Here is a 27,068-nt window from a genome sequence, read left to right as displayed (position 1 = left end):
CAGCACTGGCTACAATGTTTATGGATCAGTCATATGAAAAGGAGTCTCTAGACCCTCCTGCATTCCATTGCTGGAGCTGACAAATCGTACGCACAACAGGTTGTTTCACCAAATTGTTCAGCCTTAGTACCAAATAAACGTACCTTTCTGTCCCTCTACAGAGGAAGAAGGCAGAGACCAATCAATACTGGAAGGCCAGTAATTACTAGGTGGAGCTGCTACAAGATTAATAGCCTCAAGCCTGGCAAGAAAGAAGTACACTACAGGGTTTCAGATTAGAACCAAAGGATACTTTATTTTGAGACTTTAATTAAAAGGAAGGTCCATTAGGTAATATAAACCACCTGTAGCTACTCTTCTCCCTCCTCTTCATCCTCGTAAGAGTCAATGCCCACCTCTTCATAATCCTTCTCCAGGGCAGCCATGTCTTCCCGTGCCTCAGAGAACTCCCCTTCTTCCATGCCTTCCCCCACATACCAGTGGACAAAGGCCCGCTTGGCATACATTAGGTCAAACTTGTGGTCCAGGCGGGCCCAGGCCTCAGCAATGGCTGTGGTGTTGCTCAGCATACACACTGCCCGCTGCACCTTGGCAAGGTCTCCACCGGGAACTGCAGTGGGGGGTTGGTAGTTGATGCCCACCTTGAAGCCTGTGGGACACCAGTCCACAAACTGGATGCTGCGCTTGGTCTTTATGGCTGCAATAGCTGCATTGACATCCTTGGGCACCACATCACCTCGGTACAAGAGGCAGCAGGCCATGTATTTGCCATGGCGGGGGTCACATTTCACCATTTGATTGGCTGGCTCAAAACAAGAATTTGTGATCTCAGCTACAGAGAGCTGTTCGTGATAGGCCTTTTCCGCAGAGATAACTGGGGCATATGTGGCCAGAGGGAAGTGAATGCGTGGGTAGGGCACTAAGTTGGTCTGAAACTCCGTCAGATCTACATTGAGAGCTCCATCAAAGCGTAGGGAGGCAGTGATGGAGGACACAATTTGGCTGATAAGGCGGTTGAGGTTTGTGTAAGTTGGGCGCTCAATGTCCAGGTTCCTGCGACAGATATCATAGATGGCTTCATTGTCCACCATGAAAGCACAATCTGAGTGCTCAAGGGTGGTGTGTGTGGTGAGGATGGAGTTATAGGGCTCCACCACAGCTGTGGAGACTTGTGGAGCTGGGTAGATTGCAAATTCCAGCTTGGACTTCTTGCCATAGTCAACAGAAAGTCGTTCCATCAGTAGAGAGGTGAATCCTGAGCCAGTACCTCCCCCAAAGCTATGGAATACCAAAAATCCTTGGAGTCCTGTACATTGGTCAGCCTGTGGAAGACCCCAAGAAAAATTTTGCTAAATACCAGCCAATTTCTGCATGCACACCAATATGTTATTTAGACCCATAAAAGGTATGTTTCCTCCATAAACTTTAAAATTCCTACTTAAAATAACCAGTTGCTTGTATGGCCCCCAGGAGACCAACTCACACACAGTGAGTGTATCCCCATGAATAGACTTCCTGTCCCTTCTACTGTAGATGAACAAGTAGCTCTTCAAAGTCAAGACACAGTGCAATCACTTACATTGCATTTGTGGGCATGAAACCTTGCAAAGGACAGGTGTTATTTGCTTTGTTTGACTGACCTGCAATTCCTGCCCTCTTCACTCCAATGCACATTCTTCAATATGCCCTCCTTTTATCCTGCTTACAAGTAATGTGTCCCCTTATTTTAGTAGTAGCCCTCCAAGGCATTGATGCAGAAACAACATTTTTTTATTTGTGGGATTTCTGGGTCAGAGAACTTGAAGAGGTGGGTTTCAGCTGGAGGGGACAGGATTTTGTATATTGATTGTACTGGGCTATAAAGCTTGGGAAGTGACTGGCTGAGCCAGTGTAGTGGCTTGGGGTATTTAGAAAACATCACCCATCTGAATGGGTGTGAAGTTTCCTAAAGAGTGGATTGCGAAGAACTAGAAAAAGGTCCTTGTATGCAGGGAAGCATGGGGAGCCCAGGAACAGGTGTGTAAAAGAAAGGCAAAGATCTGGCAGTGGAGCAAGAAACAAGAAACTGCGGGAAAGTAACTGAGGTGAAAGGTGATTCCTGCAGAACCTCATTGTTGAATATTAAGAGTAGAATGTATGCTGTAAAGAAGAGGGAGGGGAATGCTAGAAAAATTAGTTGGGGTGATGGTTAAAGAAACTGGGTAAAAAAACCCTGACCTGAAAAGTAGGAACCTGAGTAAATGAAGCTGAAGGATGGCGAAGTAGAAAGTGGAACTGGGGCAGAGCTTATATATAGAGCCAGGAAGGACTGTACATTATTGGAAGGAAGGAAGTCGGCAGACAAAAGAACAGCCCCCCCCCCCCCGGACTGTGTGATGACATCATTGCGTGATGTCATCACGCAGCAAGCCAGCCCCATTGGCCGGCGGGTGGCTGTGATGGTGCGCAGAGGCTGCCCGCGCTCCCAGTCAGGTGCGGCGGGTGGCTGGGGAGGTTCCGCACACCACCCTGGATGACAGCCGTGCCTGGTCCATGGCTGCTGCACCCGGCCGGGGGGGCGGTGTGTTGGTGGGTGGCGGCAGCACGGGGCTGGCCAACTGCAGCAGCTGCGGGCCAGGCACGCTAGCTCCATGGCACGCACCTCAGCACCCACCTCACCGCCTCAATGGTGGCACCAGCCCTGGGTATAGGAATGGCTAAATTTAAGAATTAGACCTGTGATTTTCATCACTGTTCCAGAATGGGTTCCTTGTAAGCTTATCAAGGGTTCTTCAAGAAGTGTATCAGAAATGACAGATGACCTTCCTTGAAGGGCACTCTGCCTTCCATGCTACTCCTGTCATGTGGAACTGCAGGGGAATGCTGGTTGAGCATGTTTTGTTCAGTCCATGCAGGGCAACAATGAGGCTCAAGAAACCAAGACAACTGCCCTATATGAACAGGGTGTGCTCCTTGGAATGGGCCCCTTTATAACACACTGGCTTGCATGGCAAATTGTCAGGTTTTTCCTTAGCAGATGAATAAATGTGAAAGTAGTTTCTTAAAATTATATAGCCTGAAAATAACTGGTTTAGATCCTGACAGGGGAATCCTCCAGTGGTGGCTTCTACTCTCACTACAGCATTGGTCACACAATATTAATGACATGATGAGCACCAAGGAGAAGGGTTTGAGGCCTGAATCTCATATACAGATTTGAACCAACCAGCCAGTTCTTTGATCACAAGCTTCTAACATAGCCTCTATAGTAAAACTTTGTTTACGAGGCAGGAGGAATAAAGAAATGGGAACACATGCAGAAGCAACATGGAGTATGGTCATTCCTCTACCAGTTACTTGCCACACATGAACACAGATGATGTGGCAACACTACTGAGATTCAGAATTAGCCATTCCTGGCCTACTAGCTATTCCCAGAAGGAAACCAAAACCCCTTCCATTCCTATAAGCTTCCCACACCCCCCACTATGTTAATACCAGTTTCCGGATCCTGTCCAACACCAAGTCAATGATCTCCTTGCCAATGGTGTAGTGTCCACGAGCGTAGTTGTTGGCAGCATCTTCCTTGCCAGTGATCAACTGCTCTGGGTGGAAAAGCTGACGATAAGTGCCGGTACGAACCTCATCTGGAAATGAACAAGGAAATTGGATGCCAGAAAATGGTTCAGGGCAGTGGATGATATCAGACCCTTCCCATTGGCTTGCTGTCAAATCCATTGCCACAGATGCTGCTCTCCCACAATAATCAATTAGAAAACTAAATGGCATCCCTCATGGGTATCCAGTTTGGCCGGGTGGTGGGGTGCCAGCTGCCAATACCTGGTATACACTAAAATACATAATCCAAGGCCTTTCCCAGGCCCAACTCTCCCAGGAAATAGGAACAGAACTAAGTCCAAGTGAGAGCAGTGAGGAGATTGCAACAAGTGCTGTCCACTAATGACCATAAAGCTCCAAACAGAAGGCTCAGACCATATGGTAGGGGCCCCCAAATATGCCAGCTGACAACTTTCCTGATGCCAGCCAAGTATTTCTAAGAGGGTGGAGCCAGATGAGGCTTTTGCCCAGCAGGATTTCTCATTGGACATGCAGATTTTTAAACCATTGTTTCGGCAGCAGTTGCCACCACAAAACAAGAATCTTCACTACATTACGGAAGGCATGTAAGAAAATATTTTTAAATGGTATGTTCATTTTAAAAAGGCACCTTGCTAATTGTAGAGTAACTCTATTTAACTATTAGAATTATATATAAATTTACTCCCTGACATTTTGTGGTTGGCCCCATCTCCTGTGACAGCCATTTTAGGGCTGGCCCTACCTCCCTGTATCAGAATTCCAAAGGTGCCCGCAGGTTCAAAAATACTGGGGACCCCTGCTTTGCAGTATGTGCTCTCACCAATCACAGTCGGTTCCAAGTCCACAAAGACGGCACGAGGCACGTGCTTCCCAGCTCCAGTTTCACAAAAGAAGGTGGTGAAGGAGTCATCCCCACCCCCAATCGTCTTCTCACTTGGCATTTGCCCATCTGGCTGAATCCCGTGTTCCAGGCAGTACAACTCCCAGCAGGTATTGCCCATCTGTACACCGGCCTGGCCGACATGGACTGAGATGCACTCACGCTGTGGAGAGAAGAGAGTGTTGAATGTTCTCAGACAAAAAGGAAATCGGAGGCAACAGAACGCAGAGTACCGGAGGACTCAAAGCCATGAGTGCTGACAGAATACATACACAGCAGTTCATACATGTGTAGCGGAGGAATCTCATCAAAGCCACCAGTCCAATCAAATATCCTGGAGATTTGCCAGGTCAGCAGTGGCCAGCCTTTTGTTTCAAAAATCTAGTATTTCACAGTTGCACTCTAATGAATGCTACATTTTATATGCAAACCTGTTCACTTAGTGAGGAACAGCAACAATGAAGGGTAGGGGAAGCAGCGTACAGCCTCCCTAGGCCATAGCCAGGCCTGTCAGCACACACACAATCCTAGCTCCTCAAGTGCCAAAAAACCATAAAGCATTACTTGTGGCAGATGAGAAGTAGTCACAAACCGGGTAGCAGAACCAATGCCTATTATGTAGTGCTAAAGCAAGATTTGGGACATGGAGAAGTAGTCAAGAGAGACATATTGAGAAACCTCAATCTCATACCATTTTATTCACTCCCTATTAAATGGCAGTTTCAGAACCTAGACTATGCAGCAGTGCCTAAAATAAGAAGTGATGCAGCAGCATGGTAAAGGAATCTATCACACCAGGGGTGAGTTAACGTGAGCTGCCATTATGTACTTTCTACCACTCACACTGCAAAGGCCGTATTTAAATAGCATTTCCTGGGTTTACAAAAATGCATAGAGGCCTTTTCAGCCTGTCTTCCCCACCACACGCAACTATGAAACAGGGTTCATTGGCCCCAGGCACATGCCCCTTAGCATCCCAGCACCACCCCAACTACAGAATTACATCAAGGCAAGATGTGAGCAGTATCAATGTTCTCTATAGCTGCCAACCTCCAGGCAGGGTCTGGAAATCTCCCAGAATTACAACTGATCTCCAAGCTACAGAGACCAGATAGTTCCTCTAGGGAAAACAGCAGCTTTGGAGGATGGACTGTAAGGCATTATACCATGCTGAGGCTCCCCACAAGATCTCCAGGAATTTCTTAATCCACAGTTGGCAATCATATTCTTCTCCCTTGCCCCTGAGGTGATACTAGAATACATATGCTGGTATTGTCATCTTCCACCATCCTGTGGGACAGTCAAGACAACAGTCAAGTATTATACTGCTCACTGTATCAGCACTGGATCAGAATGCTTAGAAGGGACTTGTCAACTACATACCTACCAAGGCTAGAGAAGAGTGGGATGGGAGAGGTAATTAACTGAGTTGCAAATGTGGGGCCCAGAAATTCATGCCAGACTAATGACTGGAACATGCCCTCCTACAATGGGGTTGTCATTATATGGTGGCATCATGCCACCATGCCCCTCCCCCCTTTAGCAGGGGAAGAAGGCAGCATATAAATGTTTTAATAAAATGAGGCATACTGTAGTAAGTATTACCAGTACTGTGGTAACTGGTAACAAGTTAAGAGGAAAAACCTCCAGAGCGCTTGTTTTGCTTGCAGGCTTGAGCCAACAGGTAGTCAGTGGGTCATCATCATAAAAGGGTCAGAGGCAGGGAGGATATATTTTTTGCTGTCCTACATAGCTCGTTTGGCAACCCAGCCCATGCAGGAAGCAAGCTTCTTGTTATGCCAACGTGCTTTGGTGCCAACACACAAGTAAAATGCTGAATGGGTCTTGACATATATAATATTATGTTTTAAGTCAGACTGAGGCCCTCTCTCTCCCTCCTTCCTTCCAGCACTAGTAAATGATCCACATCACTCTAGGGAGTAAGAACTAGGCGGCTACTCAGAATAAGTAACATGGGTAGATTGAGAAGCCTATGACTCAAAGAGTAAAGCTACATGTCAGCACTGGTGCGGGAAGGAAGGAACAGAGGAGGAAGAGGTTGCCCTGCCCACAGTCATCGGTTACAGTCTTGACATTGAAGCCTAGTTTTCACAGAGGTGTCTGAACTATACCATTTTAAACTGCTCGCTTGACTGAACACTTCTGCCAGTCTACATAATTCCTTCTATATCAAATATCAGGCAAAAAATGTGCTATGTCAGACTGATTCCATGCCACCTTGAGTCTGAGTGACAAGGTGGAGCTAGAAACGTTTAAAATAAATTAAAGAAACATCAGTTTTCTATAGGGAAGGGTTACGTGAAGACTAGTCAGTCGTGCAAGTTGCTGGCTGCAGTCTCAAAGGGTACTACCCTGGCTTGCCACCTCAAAGAGAACTAGGCATACAACTTCCTGAATAAACAACCTGCCAAGTAACGCCAGTACAGATAACCCACTCATCAGGTCATGACCCCACTGTGATGAAAAGCGTCTAGCCTTACTGTACTCAGTGTACATTGCTACCAGCAGAAATGCTAATACAAGGGCCCATTTCCCCAAGAAAAGTCTGGCTACAATCAGAGAAAAAGGGTCCTTTGGGAGGGGTGCAAGTCAAGTTAGACTGAGGACACATCAGTAGGGTAATCATCCAGCCACTGCCAAAGGGAATCAGCTACATCCACCCATTCCCCAAAGATAACCCCATAATCACCATTCCACCATTATAAACTCCAGACCACTGTTGTGCTTTTCCAGAATTCTGAACCCAGCCAGCTCATTCAAAGTACACTTGCACTCCGTCAGATCCCCTGGGGACTTTGAGCTCAGTTCACAATCACAGGTCAGGCCAAGTGCTGCATTGCAGGGGTCAGCTTTAGAGGCAGTGTCATCCAGTCTGCATGCAGCTAAGACTTGGCTGCACTTTCAGTGTTGTTCCATGGGAGAAAATTTGCAGACATTTGAACTTTAGCAAAAATTGCCGCATTGTTTCAAAAAAACCTCCTAGAATAATAAACAACGGTTTACTTTCAGGAAGACTGCTGTCCCATGCACACTTTTATATTTACTCAGACGTATATCCTACTTAGGTTCAGGCTGCACATCTTGTGGGGATAATAATAACACTAACTTGTTCACCGCTCTGGGTGAGGCACTAATCTGTTGAAAAGAGCGGTATATAAGTGCAATTGTTGTTGTTAAGTATCTGTGCCCTGAACATGTGGTCTCACTTCAACTGGCCCAAATATTTGCAATATCCGTTGCAAATGGTGGCTTCTCTTTGTTAATTTGCAAGTTCCTGCACTTTCTTCACTGAGCAATGAATCTTCAAGCCCCAAGTTCAAGTCTGCAATACATTTATTCAGTTGGTGTCCTTAGGCAAGCTACTATTTCAGCCTCAGCTCCCCATGTGTGAATACTGAGATGAGAAGTACTGAGCATTCTGGAGTGCTATGTAAATACCAAGTATTATGAATTAGAAAAATCCCTGCCCTCCCACCATTAATTTCAGCTTTCCTCTCCTCCCAGGTTCAGGAATATACTGAATTCTGCACAGGTAGGTGAGTCCAAAACCAAACAATCCAACTAAGTGAAGTCTGCTGAGCTAAGCTCCTCCCTTTGGCTACTGTTGCCTGACCTGGGAGGAAAGAAGAGGAAGGGAAATTGGTCTCCTTATGCCCCTGCTGCAAAGGCTTAACAAGCACTGAATTTCCTAGACATGAGTTGTCAAAGCTCAGGCCAGCCTGGAAATCAGCATTATTTCAGATGTGTAGCAATTGATTCCATGCTCAATGGTAGGTACTGAACATGCTCAAAAGCACATGCATATACATGTCCTGGGGTGGAGCTCTGCTATCTACACATAAAGTGAAGGCAAACCATTTAGGCATTTAAACCCCTCTGTAAGGATAGGTGGGAGGGGGTGCTAAGAACCTAGGAGACACTTCCATGACCAGAAGGAATGACAGGACAGGGTTTGGTTTCTTCATTGCTTTGTCAGTTTACAAAGGCAACAATACCCTGCTCAGCTACCTGCAAGAACAACTAGTGCCAATTCTCTGCCCAGCCCAGGAATGGGGGGCGGGGGCGCAAGCCAGCCAGCCAGCCTCCAAAGCTGTGTTTTAAAAATAAACATGACGTCAGTACGGTCGGTGGCTCCCAAGAGAACGCGCCACAATTCTGAGCCAGGTCCACTCCTCCGCGAGCACCGACGCTTTCACTGGGGCTAAGGTTTCTCTTGGTACTTCCCCTTTTGAAGTTCGAATTAAGAACTCGACATCGCCTAGAACGTACATGTTTGACTGTAAATGGCTCTCTTCCGCTTCCTCAGTAATGTCGCGCACATTCATAAGTGACTCATACCACACTCAAAAAGCACTGCGACACTTGTGAACACGCCCCGGCCCTCAAAGAACGAGTCGAGCGACTAGAAAGCGCTGGCAAAGGCGTTGCCTCGAGGCGGTTCGGGGTGGTGGCGGCGGCGGGCGGCAGCCTCCTGCTCATTCACGCGTCCTGCCTGGAACTCTAAAAATAGGTCTCCCTCCCCTAAAGTACAAAGATTCCCCCGAGATGAGACGGGAGATGCGATTACTGACTTTGGACTGGAGCCCGGCCATTGGACCGGCTATTTCCAGCCCTGGGATTTGTTTGGAAACGGGGCGCCAACGCTCCCTTTCTGCCACCGCCTATTAATAACCTCCGCCCCACTGTAAGTGGGCGATGATGGGGGAGGGGGCAGAGCAGCGGTCGCTGCACGACTCCTCCGCGCGCTGCCACTGAATCATCTCGCCTCCCTATCTCCTGGGGCGCCGAGAGCGTTCGAGCCACTGGAAAGTGCCCGGCCTCGCTTCTCCGGTTCTCCCCTTCGAGTTCCCAGCCTTTGCCCCAAGCCAGCTGTCACTCCTCATAGATCCAACGTGGCTGCAGGGAGACTGGGCGCGCAGAGGAGCGGATCCGGACACGAGGCCAGCCCCAACAGGAGCAAAGGCCAGGCCTGCCCTATCCTGTTATGCAGCTGCTCCCCCCCCCCAACACGTGCAGCACAGCTCCGCCTGCCAAGGCGTTCACGTGCCCTGCAATGCAGGCTGCGACTTCGGAGCCATACGCAGCACCAAATAAGACTTCCTCCTGCCGACTGGCGGCTCGTCTATGCCCTCGCCATGTTCGCGGGGGAGGAGGAAGAGACGGGGCACCTACGCTCCCAAGGGCATGAAGCACACAGCTGGCAACCCTCGGAACTAACTCACCGAACGTGTCCCGGAGAGGAAGAAGGCTGCCCGGGAACAGCCAAGCTACACGGACCGGCAGCACTAAACACCTGTCAAAGGAACATGTCAGGCACTGCGCGGACACGCACAGTAGCGATCGTGACAGAAAGCAGGAGGGCTCGTTCCGGCAACCAAGGGGCACTCACGTTACCATATTATCACCACAACCACCACCCCTTCAGTCCCTTTCCCCCTCACCATGATGGGGACAGCGGCAGCGGATTCTCACACTGAGTCGGCACAACGAAGTCTCGGCGAGAAGCAGCTCCGTTTAACTACCAGCCACTCTGCCGCATCGGCTTTATAAAGGAGGGGGCGGGGCATTAGGCCGAAGGGGACGAGCCTAAACGCTGGCCGCGCCCTATCCTTTAGTGGTTGTTTACGGGAGACCTGGTATGGGGGCGGGGTGGAATTATTGCCGTACAAAGAGTGCCAAGCCACATACCCAAAAATTTTCTGGCATCCGGAAGAATTAAGAGATTTCCTGGGCATAAGGGTTTGGGGACTAGAACCCTCTTCATCAGATGCCTGGGCGTGGGAAAAACTTTTCATTGCTGGATAGATCACTGCCCGGCAGGGTGACACGAGCCAATGCGGAGCAGGACTTCTGCAGCTTGTATAGGTGTTTCATAGACAGAACATTGGAAGGAGCACTTTTAGCAAAAACAGCTTGCCAAAAGTTCTTCCCTCACAATTAAAGAGAAACCTGCCCCCCTCCAAACAGCCGGGTCACCCTATTAACAGAACAGTAAGAAATTAAAAGGGGAAGGGATTTCAACTGCAGCCACCTGGTGCTAAGAGAGGCATTTTTGCCTGGTCATTGCTGCCTGTCATGTAGTTGTTGCAGGAACAGCACCAATGTGCAATCCTAGCACAGGCTCAGGTCTCAGCAGCTCACTAGCTGATTGTAAAAGGCTATGCCTATCACCAAGGTGAAAGTGCAATCCTAAGAATACTCTCCTAGGAGTAAGCCTCATGGTATGCTTTAGGAGGATTCTGTGTAGGCCTGCTTAGGACTGCACTGTTGAATTTGGAACTGGTTCTGTTTGGGAGCTGGGACTCAAAGCAGAAGATGGGAGGTACCACTTCAGCCACTTCATTACTGGTACCACCTACCAGCTTACTTTCACCCGTGCCTGTCTCCTAGCAATCTCCACACCTGTTGGGATCAAGAGAAAGGCCACAGAACTCCATCTGTAAAACGTATATAGCCATTCCCAGACAGATCCCTGATCGAAATGTATCACTATGGGTTAGTCTTGGCACGGCTGAAACTAAGCCTTGCAGTAAAGCCAGCTCTATCCTTGAAAAAGTCCATAATGATGGCTTAAGAATGTACTAGGAGAACAGAAACTGAGGCCCAGGGTGGCAAAGAAGGTAAGGCCCATAGGAAAGCCCAGACATGATAGTGCTGACTGTGCGCGTAAGGAAGGCAGAAACATCACAGAAGAAGGGGAATGCCCCGTGGTTACTGCAACCTCCAGGTCAGTGGCAGCCTTAGCCACAGGCCACATGGGGCAGCCACAGGTCCTCAAGCACTATCTACAGCTCTCTGCCACAGCAAACAGGGCAGGCATCAAGGAAGTCACTAACAACAGCTAGCCTGGCACAGCCAGGAATCAGCAGTCATATGAACACATGAAACTGCCTTATACTGAGACAGTCCATCAAGGTCAGTATTGTCTACTCATATTGGCAGTGGCTCTCCAGGTCCCAGCCTTTCACATCACCTGATCCTTTAACTGGAGATGCTGGAGGTTGAACCCTGGGCCAGTGCCAGGGTTTCTGGCGCCTGAGGCCGGGGGCAGTTTCAGGTCTGTTGCTGCCCCCCATGTGCGCATGCGTGCGCCCGGACTGCATGATGACATCACTGTGTGATGTCATCTGCCTGGCCTGCAGCTGTGTACTGATGGCAGCACAGGGTGGCTGGGCAGAAGGGCTGGGAGGCTGCCCGCTCATACTGCTCCATGCTGCCACCGCTGGCACACACTCCCAACCAGGCACGGCAGGTGGCTGGGGAGGCGTGCATGCATCCTCCCAGCCCTCCTGCTCTGTTCCTCCACACACTGCCCCAGATGCCTGCTGCGCCTGGCCCGTGGCTGCTGTGCCCAGGCAGGGGCATGTGCTGGCGGTGGCAGCAGCATGGGGCAGGAGGGCTAGGAGGCTGCAGCAGCTGCTGGCCAGGCATGGCAGGTGGCTGGGGTGGCATGCGGGCAGCTTCCCATCCCTCCCACTCAGCCATCAGCGCTGCTGCTGCCAGCTCCATGGCGCTCGCCCCCACCCCTGGCACCCCCTCCGGTGCCTCAGACCTGCCTCAATGGATGCACTGGCCCAGGTTAAACCTGGGACATTCTGCATGCCAAGCAGATGGCCTCTCGTCACAGTAGGGTTTCCAGGGCCCCTGACCCCCCCCCCACACCATGGGAGGTCGAAGGCCTGGCACCTTCACCTTCTCTCTTCATGCACACTCCTGGGCTGCACAATGATGTCACTTCCAGGAAGTGATGTCATTGCTCGGGTAACATGCCACCCTGGGAGCACTCCTGTGCTCTGCAGGGGAGTGACTCGGCCTAAATCGAGCCACTGTGGAGCACAGGAGGACTCCCGTGTTCTGCAGTGGTCCAATTCGGGCTTAATTCAGGCTGAATCCAGCCCGAATCAGGCTGGTGCAGCATGCAGGAGCACGCCACGTCACCCAGCAGCATGACCTGGGAGGCGCATTCCCCCCTGCCGGCCAGGTAAGTGGGGGTGGGGGTGGGGGTGGAGGGTGGGAACAGGGGATCCTTTGCCCCCCAGCAGGGGACTGGCAACCCTACCTCACAGCTGTCTGTATTGGAGGTAAGGGGAAAACATGGCCAGTGAGACTGGGTGGTGGCTTCTCTCCTCCCTGGGCAGGGAAGGAGTTGAGACCCAGTGGCCTGCAAGGGGTCAGGAGAATGCTGGGAAGAGTGAATTTAGTGGAATGCTTTGCCTTGAGGGGGAGCTCTTTTGCCACAGCAGGGACTCCTGGTCCATCCTGGACTTTTGTCCAGGGTCCAAGAATCACTGACTGCTAAGGGAAGCTATTGTGCCACCTGTATCCTTCTTACTCACAACACATCCTTGGGAGTCTCTGGACTCAGTCTGAGTAAACATGCCTAGCATCTGGCTGCATAAAACCCCAGACCTGCTGTCTAGTGTTTGTTAAATGTGCATAGACAGCTGCAACCTCAGAGCTGGATTCAGGGGAAAGGGAGAACTGACTCAGAGCCAGGGATACTGCAACAACATCTGCTAGAAACTGGGGGAGAATGCAGAGAACTCATGATTTTACCCAGTGGGGGATTTCTCTACAGAGTGCTGCAGAGACAGCGGAAGTCACACTAGTAGAACCAGAGGTACAGAAGTCCTCTTAGTGGCCGGATCTGGAAACAGAAAGGGGCGAAGGGCAGGATGGCTGTGAGCAGAATTCCTTGTTCACTCTTTTGTCCCCAGTGCTAGAGAAGCCCCTTCCCAGAACCACTGCGGAAGAACCCTGCCTGTGTGGAGATGGCAGGCCTAGGTACATGTGCCGTGTCTCTTGTGTCTTCCCAGATGTGCCTGCTAAGACTGGTATCCCTTCCTTGGGACATTGTCTTCGTGCAAAAGGAGCCACCTCTGATTTATCATCTCACAGCAAGGTCTGAAGTCAGGCTAGTGAGTGTTGAAAACTGTTGACATTTTTATTGAAAGACCAATGCCCGGATTCTTGGGCTTCCAGCTGTGCTAAAAACCCAAACAAACCAGAGCCCTTAAAGTGAAAGTTGTGGGATTTGTGTGTGTTTATGCCTGCATGTGTGTAAAGGTGGAGATACTTTGAATCTTCCCCCTTTTGAATTCTGAGTCTTGAGACATTTTCCAGCCTTAGCTGGTTTCAGATGGGTAGCAGTGTTGGTCTGTAGTAGAAGAGCAAGAATCAGAGCCACAGCACCTTAGAAACCAACTAGATGTGTCTCCCAGCATTTTCTCAATGCTGTAGAAGCTAAAAACAGCAGAGCTGTAGAAAGTGATAGCTTTCCAGAGTTAGTTAAGAAGAAACCCCAGGCAGAACAGGCAGAACAGGCATTAAATGACAGCAATTGAGGGCTTTGAGTCAACTAAACAAGATGCCAAGCATGGGTTCTTTCCAGTGGCCAGTGACACAGTTTTGCCTAGGAACTGTAGTTTTCAAAGCCAGAGCTGCACGGGCTTGCTAGGGGATGGGAGGGATTCCCTCACAGCCCTCCACTGCCTTTGCTGGCTCCCCTCGCCCTGTACTCCAGATGCTTGCCTAGGTCCCTCCCCCCCACTCCGGACAGCAGTGCAATGGCCACACATCTGGCCCTGTGGACTGTTGTACGCCACCACCGCCTTCCTCCTGCCTTCACTCCCTCTAGGAGTGTGGGTGTGCAGCAAGCCAGTGCATGGGTGGGGCAGGGGGAAGAACAGAGGTGGGCATGCAGATACCCAGAGTGCAGGAGGAAGGGAGGAAAGCAGGCAAGCAGCCTGCGGAGGTAGTGAAGGGCTGTGAAGGAATCCCTCCCATCCTGCAGCAAGCATCTGTGGCCCTGTTCCCTAGTAAAATTGTTAGTGGCCACTGGAATGAACCCATAACTGGTGTCTTGTTTAGTTTGATCCTTCAGAACAGACTCACCTTAGTATGGGCCCAGCTTGCTGAGACGCCACATGGAACAATTTGCAGCCAGTGGTTTCAGCTACAATCTTAAGAACTCTTTCCAGGGAGTAAGTCCCATTGAATATAATAGCTCTTACTTCTGAGTAGATTTGCTTAATCTTGCTCTCTTGGTGACCTAATACTTGGGCAGTATTCTTTTATAATGGTTATGCTCCTTTATCTTTAAAAGCAGCCCAACACTTGAACTAGACACTGAGTGAGTAATCCCCCCCTTTACAATTATCTCCATTCCAGGAAAAGCTTCTCTCTGTTTAATTTCTATGTGTCCAGCTGTTTGTTTATATGTTTTACTTCATTGATACCTCACCTTTTTCTCCAAAGGCGACCCAAAGCAGCTTACATTGTGCCCCTGTCCTCCATTTTATCCTCACAACAGTTCTGTGAGATAGATTAGATTGAGAGTTTGTAACTAGCCCAAGGTCATCCAGCAAGCTTTGTTAAAGGAGCAGGGCTAGTACAATAAGGAGCTAACCTACCTGATGCAGTTCCAAGCTACTACTTCCACACTGACCTGGCCATTTTTCAGTGTCAGCGTTGTCATTTTTATTCCTGTCAAGCACAGCAAATCGAGGAAGGTATTGACATCAGAAGAGGGGAAAGGGAAGGACAGCAGGGGCAGGTGGAGATGCAGCAGCAGCCCATGAAGTTTCTGTTTATTGGATTTTTATCCCACCTGTTCTCAAAGGAAATGGAGGCAGCATGCATGGCTCTCCCCTGATCCATTGTATTCTCACAACAACCCTGTGAGGTAAGCTAGGCTAAAAGAGAGTGGCTGGCTCAAGTTTTGTGCTGGCAGTATGGGGTTTTGAATCTACATCTCCCCAGTCCTAGGCCAACACTCTGACTGCTGTACTACAGTGGTTCCATTTGAAGCAGGAAAGGATTTATGAAGAGGGACAGCCAAGGGGTGGGGTGGGGCGTGTTTATAAGCCCCTGAGCCAGAATGCTCAAATGCCTAGGGAAGGCCTAATTGAAGAGTTTGGTTCAGGAAGGTATTTTTCTCTAGTGTCTGTACTCTTTGAGAAAGATGTTTTGAAACGGGCCTTACCAGATCTAGATAACCTGTTAGAGGATTCATTAAGGAGGAAATAATATCAGGGGACTACTTGCATATTGGAAACAATACAGTCATCTGGAGTGAATAATCTCTAACAACGTTTCTTCCCTGCGAGTTGGACACATGGTGGGTGCTCAGGACCTTATAAGCTGTTGGAAGGACTAGTGTTCACATGGTGCTTTACTTGCATTTGCACTTTACATTGTTTGTGCAATATTAATATTGTAAGCACTTAGAGCACTCAAGCACTTTATCAATTGTTGAGGGAGCCTGGTATGTTAGCACCGGTGTAAATGGTTTTCTAACTGTGAGCAGGGTTGGTATTAAGTATTTATACGGTCCAATAATTAATTTCTACATACTGTTACATGGTTATATATTAGTGTATATTAATAAAACTTTGAATATATTATTAAGTTTACGCGGGTAAATTCTTGTTTTGTACTCATGTATTCTGGAATTGGCAGATATAACCTTTAATTGCATTTTGTGGGCAGAGTATCACATACATACCAGTTCTCTAGTCCAACAGGGAGATTCTCAGGAAAGCCATAATCTGTAAGGGGAATAATAATAATATCAGTAATATTTTATTTATATAGCACCCTTCAGGACAATGACACTCAGCGCAGTTTACAAAGTATGCCGTTATTATCCCCACAACAATTACCCTGTGAGGTGGGTGGGGCTGAGAGAGCTCCTAGAAGTTGTGACTGACCCAAGGTCACCCAGCTGGCTCCAGGTGGAGGAGTGGGGAATCAAACTCTGTACTCCAGCTTAGAGTCTTGTGCTCTTAACCACTACACTAAACTGGAAAAATACATGTCCTTCTTTAGTTAAATCACACAAGAAGGCAAAACTCACTTACTAGAGAGAATGGTGGGAAAGGGGCCCCCAGATGCTCCCCATCCTTTATGTTGCTGCACTTAGGCAACTGTGGAGTTAAAGCAACCCTGAACTGCATGCTCTGAGCCACTCAAGAGCTGCATTCCAGATGTGGGCTGTGCTCTACCTGCCCTGGGCTGGGCACTTGTTTTTCTGCTTTCTATATGCTGAAATTCTAGACTAGGTAATGCTGAGGAGAAATATGGAACAAATGGTGCGCATGTATGAGGCCTGCTGTTAGGAAAGCTTCAGAGACCCATTTATGGGGACCTGCAGTATGCTTGCCAACCTCCAGGTGGGGCTTGGCGATATCCTGGAATAACAACTGATCTCTGGACAAGATAAATCCGTTCCCCTGGAGAAAATGGCTGCTTTAGAGGGTTGACTCCAAAGCATTATACCCTACTCTCCAGGAATTTCTCAACTCAGAGTTGGCAACCCGTCCTGGAGACTTTTGTTTTTAGGTGCCATCATTTCTGCAGGCCACAGAAAACTGTTAACCCTCCCCCAACAAATGTTCTGTAATCACTACAACCACTTCCTCTTGTGTGTGTTTCTTCATGTGGGTGCAGAAGCACGCAGTATCACCATTCTTTCACTGTTTACAACTTTCTCCCCTCCCCTGCCCAAGTATGTCTGTCTATCTAGTAAGGACCACTGAAATCAACAAAATAGGCTCTCATCTGAAAAAGTTTTTGCTTAAATGAAAACTTAGTAGTCATTCTAAGGTGCCAGGTGACCCCTGTTTATTCTTGCAGTAATATTTCACTGTAAGATTGGCAAACAGACCACCGGGGGTGGGGTGGGGGTATACAGTCTGTATTACTTTGATCTGTTGTGTCTTCCTTTTTTCCTGCAGCTCAGTCTTATGCATATTTATTTATTAATTATATTTCTATGCTGCTTTTCTCCTGAAACACAGGGCTCAAAGCAGCTTACAAGCATCAAAAGCATAAAAATCCAAGATGAGTATAGCTCTTAATATTCTAACACATCAGAACATATCTTGCTCACATCTCTGTTAACTGGAGAAAAAACACCACAGATATTTTAAAAAATCAGCTATGAAAGCTTAATGGGGAACAAAACATAGGGAGATATAGAAATATAAAAATGAGAAGCAAGTCCCATTGAGGAGATTCCAGGCTGCAGTCCTATGCATAGTTACTCTGAGTCTCTCTACACAAGACTTCTGACACGTGTTCTTCATGTGTCAGGAGATGCAACATCAGCTGGGAAGGGTAGTTTTAAAAGACAGAGCTGGCAGAGATCACTTTGGAGGGGACTGATTTTCTCACAACCCTCCGCCGCCTCTGGTATTCTGGACTGTCTCCTCTTCAGGAGCCTTTGCCCTGCTGAGGCTTGCTTAATTCAAAGTTTAAGCAGTGAGAGTGGCAGGGCAAAGGCTCCAGAAGAAAAGACAGTCCGGCACGCCAGAGGCAATGGAGGGCTGTGAGAGACTAAGAGCCAAACTACAAGTGACGTCTTACACAGGTTGGACACTAGTCGGCTTCCCTCAAGTTTTGATGGGAAATGTAGGCGTCCTGGTTTTACAGCTTGGCTCTCCATTACAGCTGCAAGACCAGGATGCCTACATTTCCCATCAAAACTTGAGGGAAGCCGACTAGTGTCCACCTGTGTAAGACGTCACTTGTAGTTTGGCTCTGAAGCTCAGAGCAATCCCCTGAGGAATTGAGCGCTCTCAATGAGAAAGGCAGACTATAAATACAGTAAAATAAATAAATACTTCCCAGTTGACCAGCTTAAATACAACAGTATTCTTCTGTTAGGTCTTTGAGCAGAGGAACAAAATGAACACTACAAGGATACATTGCTAGAATGCAGCTCCAAACAATTTTATGGTTCCTGATTGTGCTGTTTTATCCTATAATCTGCCCTGAGCCTCGGTTAAACAATAGAGAATTAAATAAATAAATAAATCCCTTTAGCCATCTCTTTTTCAAACTGAAAAACTATAGACTTTTAAAAAACCTTTATTCATACGCTGTATATGAATACCTCTGATAATTCCACCCCTACCCCAAGTATCTTTTCTGAGATTTGTAAGAGAGACAAAGTCTGTAAACAACACAGTATCCCTTTAAAGAACATTTGTACTGTGATCCAGAGGAGTTAGCCGTGTTAGTCTGTAGTAGTAAAATCAAAAAGAGTCCAGTAGCACCTTTAAGACTAACCAATTTTACATCAAGCATGGTGGAAACTGTAGCTTCTAAGATGGCATACTTGGAGTTGTAGTCTGAGCAGAAGTGCAAGTAAAGCTGTAACGAAATGGTGAAATGAGTGCTGGTTGCAGTTAATCTGTCTTAAAGGGGAAAAAAATGTTCCCATGAGGTTTAATGGGCTGTAGTGCCAGGGAGGGGCCTGCAGCAGTCGTGCTACTGGACTCTCTTTGATTTTGGTATAGGATGCCCTTCTTCCTGGACTACAGCTCCCAGCTGCCCCGGGCCAAGAAAGTGCGGGAAAAATAAAGGGTGGAGCAGCCTCCACAGAAATACCCAGCCCATCCTGAGGGGAAGTCAGTCGCCTTCTCGGTTGAAGAGGGAGAGGCTCCTGCTGCTTGGTGAAACCTGGGTGCCTAGGCCCTAAATGTGGAGGTCCTGGGAGGCAGCAGAAAGGAAATAAAGGGTGAACCTTCCCTAAGACCACCACCCCCTTAAGGTAGAGTAGGGAACAGTGTGGTAGGGAAAGCAGATGGCGGTTCTCTTCAGTTTGATTTTCTGCCCTATGGGTTCTGAAAAGGGGGAGGGGGGGTCTATACCTAAGTGTTGTGCCTTTACTTGCTTTGTGTGCAAGTGCTCTGTATATAGTTATTAAATCATACTTTTTTGAATATAAAGAACCTTGTGGTGCTCTGACTACATAACCTCCCCCACTTGGCATGCTACAAGAAAGGAGGGAGCCCAGGAGAAACTGATAAGGCTAGACCTTGGTGGGTTGCCAATTTTCCAGGGCTCAACCAAAGATTGGGTAATTCACTTCCCAGTATGGAAATTAAGCTGGAGGGGTCTCACTGTCCCTCAGTCAGGCAGTGTACAAATTAGTGAGTGGTGGCAGCGATGGAGAGTGTGAGCCACGCCCACCAGGGACGGGGCTAGCAGGCCATTGACGGCGGCTCGGTTGCCCGGACTGAGAGCCAGCGCCTGTTCCGCAACACGAGCAGAAGTGCAAGTAAAGCTATCAAAACATGTCTGAGAGAATACAGGATAGCAGGAAAGGCCTAGGAAGTAATAGTTATGTTTAGCTGTGAGAGTATGTTTAAGAAGATTATAGTCTGAGAGAGAAAGTGGAGAGAGAACCTGAAAAAAAATGCCACTAGTTCTTGTTCACTAGGAACATATCTTTGGAACATTCCACCTCTTGTTTTAACACTGACTTGCCTTTTTAAGAATCATGAAGCTAGAGGGTTGCTTAAAATTTTTAAAATAGAAAATAGGAATGTAACTTATGAAGGCTCTCCCCTCAAAGATTGCCAAGATGTATGTGTGAGCAGTGAAGGAAATACCCTGTTGTGGTGATTTGTGGGTCAATTTCACATACGTGTTTTCTAAAGCAGAGGTGTTGCTCAGAGGCAATATCAGTGATGGTGGCCAAGTTTCCTTAAAGGCAGCTTATCCACCATCACCACAGCCTTCTCCAGTGAGTTAGGTACATCCTCAGTTCATATACAACAGTGGTAAGGCCCAACGCCACTTGGTCATAATTCCTTGTGTACTTAGGATGTGGCTTGACACTCTCCCTAGAATCCCCATGAGGATAGGAGTTAAATCAGAAGTTAAATCAATAACATCTAGAACTGGCCAAACTGGATATAAATGGCTGATTGGCAAGCTCCTTTGGAGAAAGGCTGTATATATAACTTTGTTCCAAATCTGTCTCCAGCCTTCTTTTCTACCTTCTCTGTTCACCATTACCCAACAAATGTCTATAGCATTCATATGCCTACAATGTACATTGCTAGACTGGAATTGGACTCTGCCATTGATCTGCCCTGTTCATTCTTTTCTCTACTGTTTCAGATCAAGTATCTGTCAATGCAACCATGTATTTGGATGAAAGCAACAAATGGTTACATCTTTAGATACGAAATATATAGACTACATTGCTTGTGGCATTCTCTGGTGAGGGTTCTACCTGAGCTGATGTATCAGGAAGGAAGGTGCAGTACTGCAATAAAAGATGCTTGTAAGGGGAGGGAGCCTCCTGTGCATTTCAGAAATGCGTAAGAATAATAATGTGACAATTGCAGTTGCCCTATCATTACAAGTGTTTGCTAGGAAGAGCTTCATACAGGAGCCTTGTCAAAAAGAAGTAGTCATCTGCTCTAAATTCCAGGGATTTACAGTGCAATCCTAAAATGAGTTACTCCAGTCTAAGCCCATTGAAACAGTGCAGTTCTAAGGAGTAACTCTCCTTAGAACTGCACTGTTAGAGTATAAATTCGCAGCTTTGTTTTGTTAGGCAATACAACTCCCATCAGGAATGGTTTCCCCCCAAGCCTACCCCAGCAAATATCCTGTTGCTTTTACTGCTGTATGACAGTCAGGAATTCGGTGGTGTAACTTTTTTATACTGTTGAATTTCTGCCAGCTATATGACTGATATTACAAAAGAGGAGGTCTGACCTTTCTTGGATTCATCATGTGCAATGATGACTTGCGAATTGCAGGTTCATTGTGTGAGTACACCTGTGTGTGCTACCTTTGAGTTCTATCATCTTGAAAATAGTTTAGTGGACAAGATAGTTAAGTGAAACACCTGGATATGAAAGATGTAAACTACCAGTGGATGGGGGAAGGGACCCTCCCCCTTCCAGTTCCAAGAGTAAATGAAGGGCAATGGGAGGAAGGAGAGGCTGCTATGGCTTTGAAACTATGAACTGGTGGCCAAGGCAGGGCAGTTCAGGAGATTGCATGAAGAGCTGCGAAGCATGCAGAGGTAAGTGGATCTTGGATGGTGGTTGTTCACCAGCTCCTCTGGGACTGAGGAAACAGGACTCACTGGCAACACTTCCTCAGTAAGGAAGCTCCTCTAGCTGTGCAAAGCTACTTTTCAGGCAGCCACCCACTCAAAGCTTTATCAGCAATGCTGTGTGATACATGTCTGGGTTTGCAGTCAGTTCTGAAAAGCAAAGGGAACCTTGTAGAGAATGACCTTCCATCCTGTGTCTCATCCCTGTTCTCTGTCCCTGATGGTATATTTATACTGCCTGTGCCATAGCTCACAGATGTGCAGAACCCAGGGGTGTGCGAATAGTCTATTAACGCAAGCTGAGCCGGAAGAAGCTATGCCAGTTCAGCCAGCCCTGCCTACCCAAGAGGCCTGAGCACAAAGCCGTTGGGAGAAAGAAGAAGTGGTTGGGAAGGCTGCCAAGTTCAAGGGGAGGGCTACAAGAGGAAATGATTGATTAGCTAGAGAACTGTGTTTAGTTAACAAGCAAGTAGAAGCTGTAGCTTATATTGCCTGTACTCAAGAAGCAGCCTGCCAAAATAATAAACATATGGGGAAAAACAAAGGTCGTTTTTAAACAGTAGAGCAGGGAGCTGGCCTAGATCTTACCAGAAAAGGCAAGGAGATACATTCTCCTATATGCTCACAGTTAGTACCTGGAGCAGACAGTAAAAGGACAACTGCATTTGAGACAGAAAGGCATAAGGAAGCTTATTTGGAGAGGGGCCTATAATTTATAATCTTGTAGTTCTAGCCAGTGTAAAGGAGTATGCAAAGGAGAAACCATTCTGGAGGAATCCACTTCAGATTTTGTACTGAAGTAGTAAGGGAAATGGCTGGTAGTTAGCTGGGTTGTGTTGTTCTGTGAGCTGTAAGATCAAAACTGACCTAGTCTGTTTTGTCCGGTTAAGCCTAATGACAACATGATTAGTTTCCCAGGGCTGTGGACAGTGGGACACAGCACAGCATTCCTCAGCTGGCAATTCTCCAAAGTACCATGTGGGCTGCTTTATTAGCCCAGCTAAACTTTGCACTGGGGAACGGGAATGTTTATAAGGTTGTGCCTGGCATTGGATGCCTTCCTGAGAATTGTTGCTGGCCACATCAGGACCATGCTGCCATTTTTTCTAATATCTCAGAATGCTTTGGGGGCACTGGTTATGGGGGGAATTGCTTTAGACTAGATAAGGGCAGGATTCCCATTTCAGGACATGCCATTGTTGGCTAAAGAGACCCATTACACCTTACCCCCAAAGCTCAGTGTGGGGGCTCTAAGCTCATGGAGTGCTGCACCTCCTTATCTCTATACAAACTTCTAAAAATGTTTTTATGGTGGCAGCAGTTGTAGAGGAACTTACACAGGCTCTAGCCTGTAAGAGCTGTCCCCCCCCCGCCCCCCCCGCTATCATCCCTTTTGCAACTTGTTGCAAAAGTTTTATTCCATTCTTCCTCCAATAACTTAGAACCATATAAAAACAGCTCTAAAGGAACATCTAATCCAGCATTCTGGTAGCCAGGCAAATGTTTCTATGAAGCTTTCCTTGTAGTGCTAACCCTCAACAGCACATGAAATGAAGCTGCAGAACTATCAAGTACACATTTCATATTGGCCCCCCAAAATCCTGCAGGCAGTTCTTCCCGTTAGTAGCACAGGCTGCTTTCAGCCTGGCAGAATGATTATGCCAGGCAAAGAGCCCCAGAGTTGCAAAGTTTGCCTGCAGGGAAAAAGTCAGGGCTTCTCATTTGCATGAAGAGTGAACACTTGAAATGGCTTGTTACTGACTTTAACAGTTATGTGAAAAATTCCTTGTGCCAAATTACTGTAACAAGGCCTGTTTTATGACCCTAAGCCAGAACTCTAGGATTTTCTTGTCCTTGGGTTAGTCTTTTAGCTCTGGGGAGGGGGAAACAGCCTAGTATATTATTAAACTTGAGAGTGATTTAATACATAGTTCATATATATATTAAATGTATTCATTCATGATCACCACAGTAATAATACTACAACTATGTACATTTATGCAATATTAATGCATAACATTTACTGCAATATTAATGGCACCGTTCTACTTTCTTGTGAGCTGAGATGAATAGATTGCAGCACCTTATGCTGTGTAAGGTATCCATATCATTCACCACATCATCCTAAGAAGAGTGAAACCTCTTAAGCCCATTGTTTTCAATGGGCTTAGAAGGGTGTCTCTCTGCTTAGGATGGCACTGTTGATCACTACACTGAGCTTCCACTGCCCTCCAGTTAGTTCTCCTAAAGGTGCCAATGTCAGGTAGTGGCTTGGCCTGGATGCTGGAAGTCCAGATTCAAATCTTTATTAGGCAGTAGAGTCCACTGGCTGATCTTGAGCAAGTTGCTGTATCTCAGTGTAACCTACCTCACAGAGTTGTGATAATAAAATGCAGGTTTTGTTTCACTTTTTAAAAACTAGCACGCACACCTCTAAAACACAGACACGAACTTTTTCCTAACATGAATGGGGAAAGCTTCATTCGCATGTCAGGCTGCTATGCTAGAGAAACAGCAGTAAAGGCAGTAGAAAAGTTAATAATCTCAGTTCCTTGGGGAAGCAGCAGAAGACAAAGACACTCTCTGTCTCAAGTCCTCCTTCCTACTCCTAAGGAAACAGAAACGTTGTGGAGGATGTGGGCTGCCATGGCAAAGAGACTCCAGCCCATCTGCAGTTCTATAACAGTTCTGTAATTTCTAGGCCTTGCAGTACAGGAATGGAGAGGCAGAGGGGTGCCCTCTCCTGGTGCATACAGTATCATCATGACCAATAGTGGCTTGTACTGGAAGTTCAGACTGCATATGCCACTTTACTCTTTTTCTTACTCTGTGATTATAACCAGGAGTGAGGGATGGCAGACAAAGGTGAGTGCTCTTGCTAGAAGCTTAACCGCCTTTCCAGCAGGCTGTTGAAGGAGATGTGACCTCATTGACCAGTCTCAGATTTGTCTTGTCTCTAATGTACCTTTGACCTCCTTGTGGGATTCCTGTAATTATCTCTCCAACTGGACCTGCCCTTGAACGTGCACAGGAAACTTCAGACTGGAAGTTTCAGCTACTGCCAAATGTTAGAAGTGAGATGGCATGCTTATTATTAAAAAAGGGGTTTTTTTTACTCAGATAGGAGTGCTGTATTATAGAGAGGGGATCTCAGATGATCCGCAAATGAGTTAGGAACCATAAACCTCACCACTGCGTTGTATTGGATTCCTGCAAATATCTTTGTGAACTTGTATCTATTTACCCTATGGCATTGTTCATGGAAATGTTCCTTATAGGGACTGTACTAATCTCACACTGTGTAATCCACCTTGAGTCTCAGTGAGAAAGGCAGACTATAAATGACATTTAATTGATTATTTAATTGTAAATTTTTTAAAGTGGTATTGCACGTTTTGAACAAAATTAAATAAAAGCAAGAAGCAGCACCGTATGAAAAAATAAAATAAAACACTAAGTATTGGATCCAAAGTTAACAGAAGGCTCATCCATCAACAAAACAGAACTTTCTTGCTTCCTCCTTCCCACTGAGGTCCCTAAAATGCTTTCCTCTTCCAGGGGCTGCAGCTTGGGCAAATCAGTGGGCTGCCATAGGAGAGGAGAGGCAGAATTTCCCATTCCATTAATGGAAGTGCCTTCCATTTATGATAAAATTTAATCTGGATCCCGCCCATAGACTTACATGTGGCTTATGCAGGAAACGAACACAGTCCTGCGTAACAATCTCATGTAACTGGGGAGAAAATGTGGACTGCAAGCTTCTGGATGACAGGCAGTCAAAAACAGGTAGTAAAGACCAAATATGTACATCTGCATTGTTCTTCCTTGCAAAGTGCATGGCCTCACAACAGATCAGATAGGTAACAATGCATCGGGTGCTAGTGGAAAGATGATTGCTGTCATTGCTGAGGTTTTCTGGACAACAGTTCTTTTATTTGACAGCAACAAGCAATGCTGAGCCCTGGTCTATATATGTCACAGAATAAGGTGGTAAAATAGACTCCATCTTTCAGGGGTAGGATGCCAGTGTTAACTGCAACCATGCGCTTAAAAAGTCACTGCAGTTTAAAAAGCCTTTCACATTGGATGCAAAGTATACTGAGCTAGCTTTCTGTTAGCAGAGAGGTGTATATATATATATATATATATATATATATATATATATATATATATATATATATATATATATATATATATATATATATATATATGACATTAGTTTGGTGTAGTGGTTAAAAGCGGCAGGACGCTAATCTGGAGAACCGGGTTTGATTCCTCAATCCTCCGCTTGAAGCCAGCTAGGTAATCTTGGGTCAGCCACAGCCCCACTCACCTCACAGGGTAGTTGCTGTGAGGATAATAATAACACACTTTATAAACTGCTCTGAACATGGCATTAAGTTGTCCTGAACGGCGGTATATAAATCAAATGTTGTTGCAGATGTTGTTTTTCAAGAACGTGACACCCCCCCACACACACACACACACCTGCATTTTGAAGTGGTACTGTTCATTCTACCCCCTTGGGAGTCTAGCACTTGATTCTTTCTTCATTCTGCAGCACAGGAAGACTAGACTTTTCCAAACCACATTATTCCTTAATTTGCAGCAAACATTTAACCACCAGGGGGTGTTACCAGCTCAGCAGACAGAGTATCTCACTGGGATTTTCCATCAAAGTACTTGCGAAGGGAACCAGAGTAATTGAAGACTGCATAGAGAAGGAAGTCCATAATGCACAAATGTCTGATAATTCTCTATTTCCAGTCTTCTTTTTCTCCCAGCTCTCCTCTTCAGCATATTAACTGAGCCAGTGTGGCCAGCTGGATAAACAGGAGGGCTAACCATCATTGAATCCTTTTAAAAACTTGATTTATTTTATTTACTACATTTTTATTCCACCCACAGGGCTCATGGTGATGTACACTTTTTTCCCCTCCATTTTATTCTCACAACAACCCTTTGAGGTAGGTTAAGCTGAGAGAAACCCTTTGAGCTGTCATGGGAAAGTAGGGATTCAACCCTGGTCTACACCAATTCAGACACGAAGAAAGTGACATTCTGCTGGAGCCATGGAAGAGGTTGGATTATGTGTGTCTCTGGGCTGTACTCAGTTGTAGGTACTTAACAGTGTAGATGGTCCACCTGCATGAAAATATATTGACATATCTCTCTCCTGCATCTCCAAGAAGTAGCCAAAGAGAACATATTCTTATGAGCGTGACTAGTGTGTGGTTCATAATGGTAACCAATCATGCAAAGGAAGGTGCCCTTAGACTAAGTAGATGGGGCATTTTGGTACTTGTCCTGCATTGTTGTGAGGAGGGGGTAAGTCAGACCTTGACTGGTTTCTACAGCCACTGCTTCCACACTCAATAACTAGCACTGAGGTGCCCAGACAAGTCCTTCAGCTCTTTCCTGGCCAATGCACCAGGGGGCTCTTACCTGCTCCATTGCAAGAGTCCTTGTCTCAGAGCTCTGCTTCTAGGCATGCTTTGTGGGCATCTTGGATCCATCACTGGTCACAATTCAATAGGTCAAGAGTTTTGTGGATTGCGCCTGCAGCTGACAGTCAGGATGGCCCACTGGATTACACCAGCAGGACTCCTTCCTGGGATTCATCTCTGAAACCTACCACCAGGCTCCAGAAGCTAACATTAGATCAGCCTAGGCTTGGAGAAAACTGTGAGATAGTCTCTGTCTGCCGTGCTGCTGTCAGTC

The 27,068-nt window shown here is 46.9% G+C and overlaps 1 protein-coding gene across 2 annotated transcripts; it reads right to left on the bottom strand.

The window, feature by feature from the left end:
- Positions 1 to 268: 268 nt before the first annotated feature.
- LOC129324308 (tubulin alpha-4A chain) lies at positions 269 to 27,068 on the bottom strand. 2 transcript variants are annotated; one of them, XM_054971487.1, is made up of 5 exons: positions 26,793 to 27,068; positions 15,987 to 16,029; positions 4,400 to 4,622; positions 3,478 to 3,626; positions 269 to 1,322 (listed from the first exon to the last, which is right to left on the bottom strand). In XM_054971487.1, the coding sequence occupies exons 3-5, from the start codon at positions 4,578 to 4,580 to the stop codon at positions 351 to 353; spliced, it is 1,302 nt and encodes a 433-aa protein (XP_054827462.1). In that variant the 5' UTR covers positions 4,581 to 4,622; positions 15,987 to 16,029; positions 26,793 to 27,068; the 3' UTR covers positions 269 to 350. The 2 variants fall into 2 exon arrangements, with proteins under 2 accessions (XP_054827462.1, XP_054827461.1); XM_054971486.1 differs by lacking the exons at positions 15,987 to 16,029; positions 26,793 to 27,068 and adding an exon at positions 9,922 to 10,010.

The sequence above is a fragment of the Eublepharis macularius genome, chromosome 2 (genome assembly GCF_028583425.1).
Source record: "Eublepharis macularius isolate TG4126 chromosome 2, MPM_Emac_v1.0, whole genome shotgun sequence".
Classification (NCBI taxonomy): domain Eukaryota; kingdom Metazoa; phylum Chordata; class Lepidosauria; order Squamata; family Eublepharidae; genus Eublepharis; species Eublepharis macularius.
The sequence above is the reverse complement of the archived record's forward strand: the minus strand, read 5'-3'. Positions and strand labels throughout refer to the sequence as shown.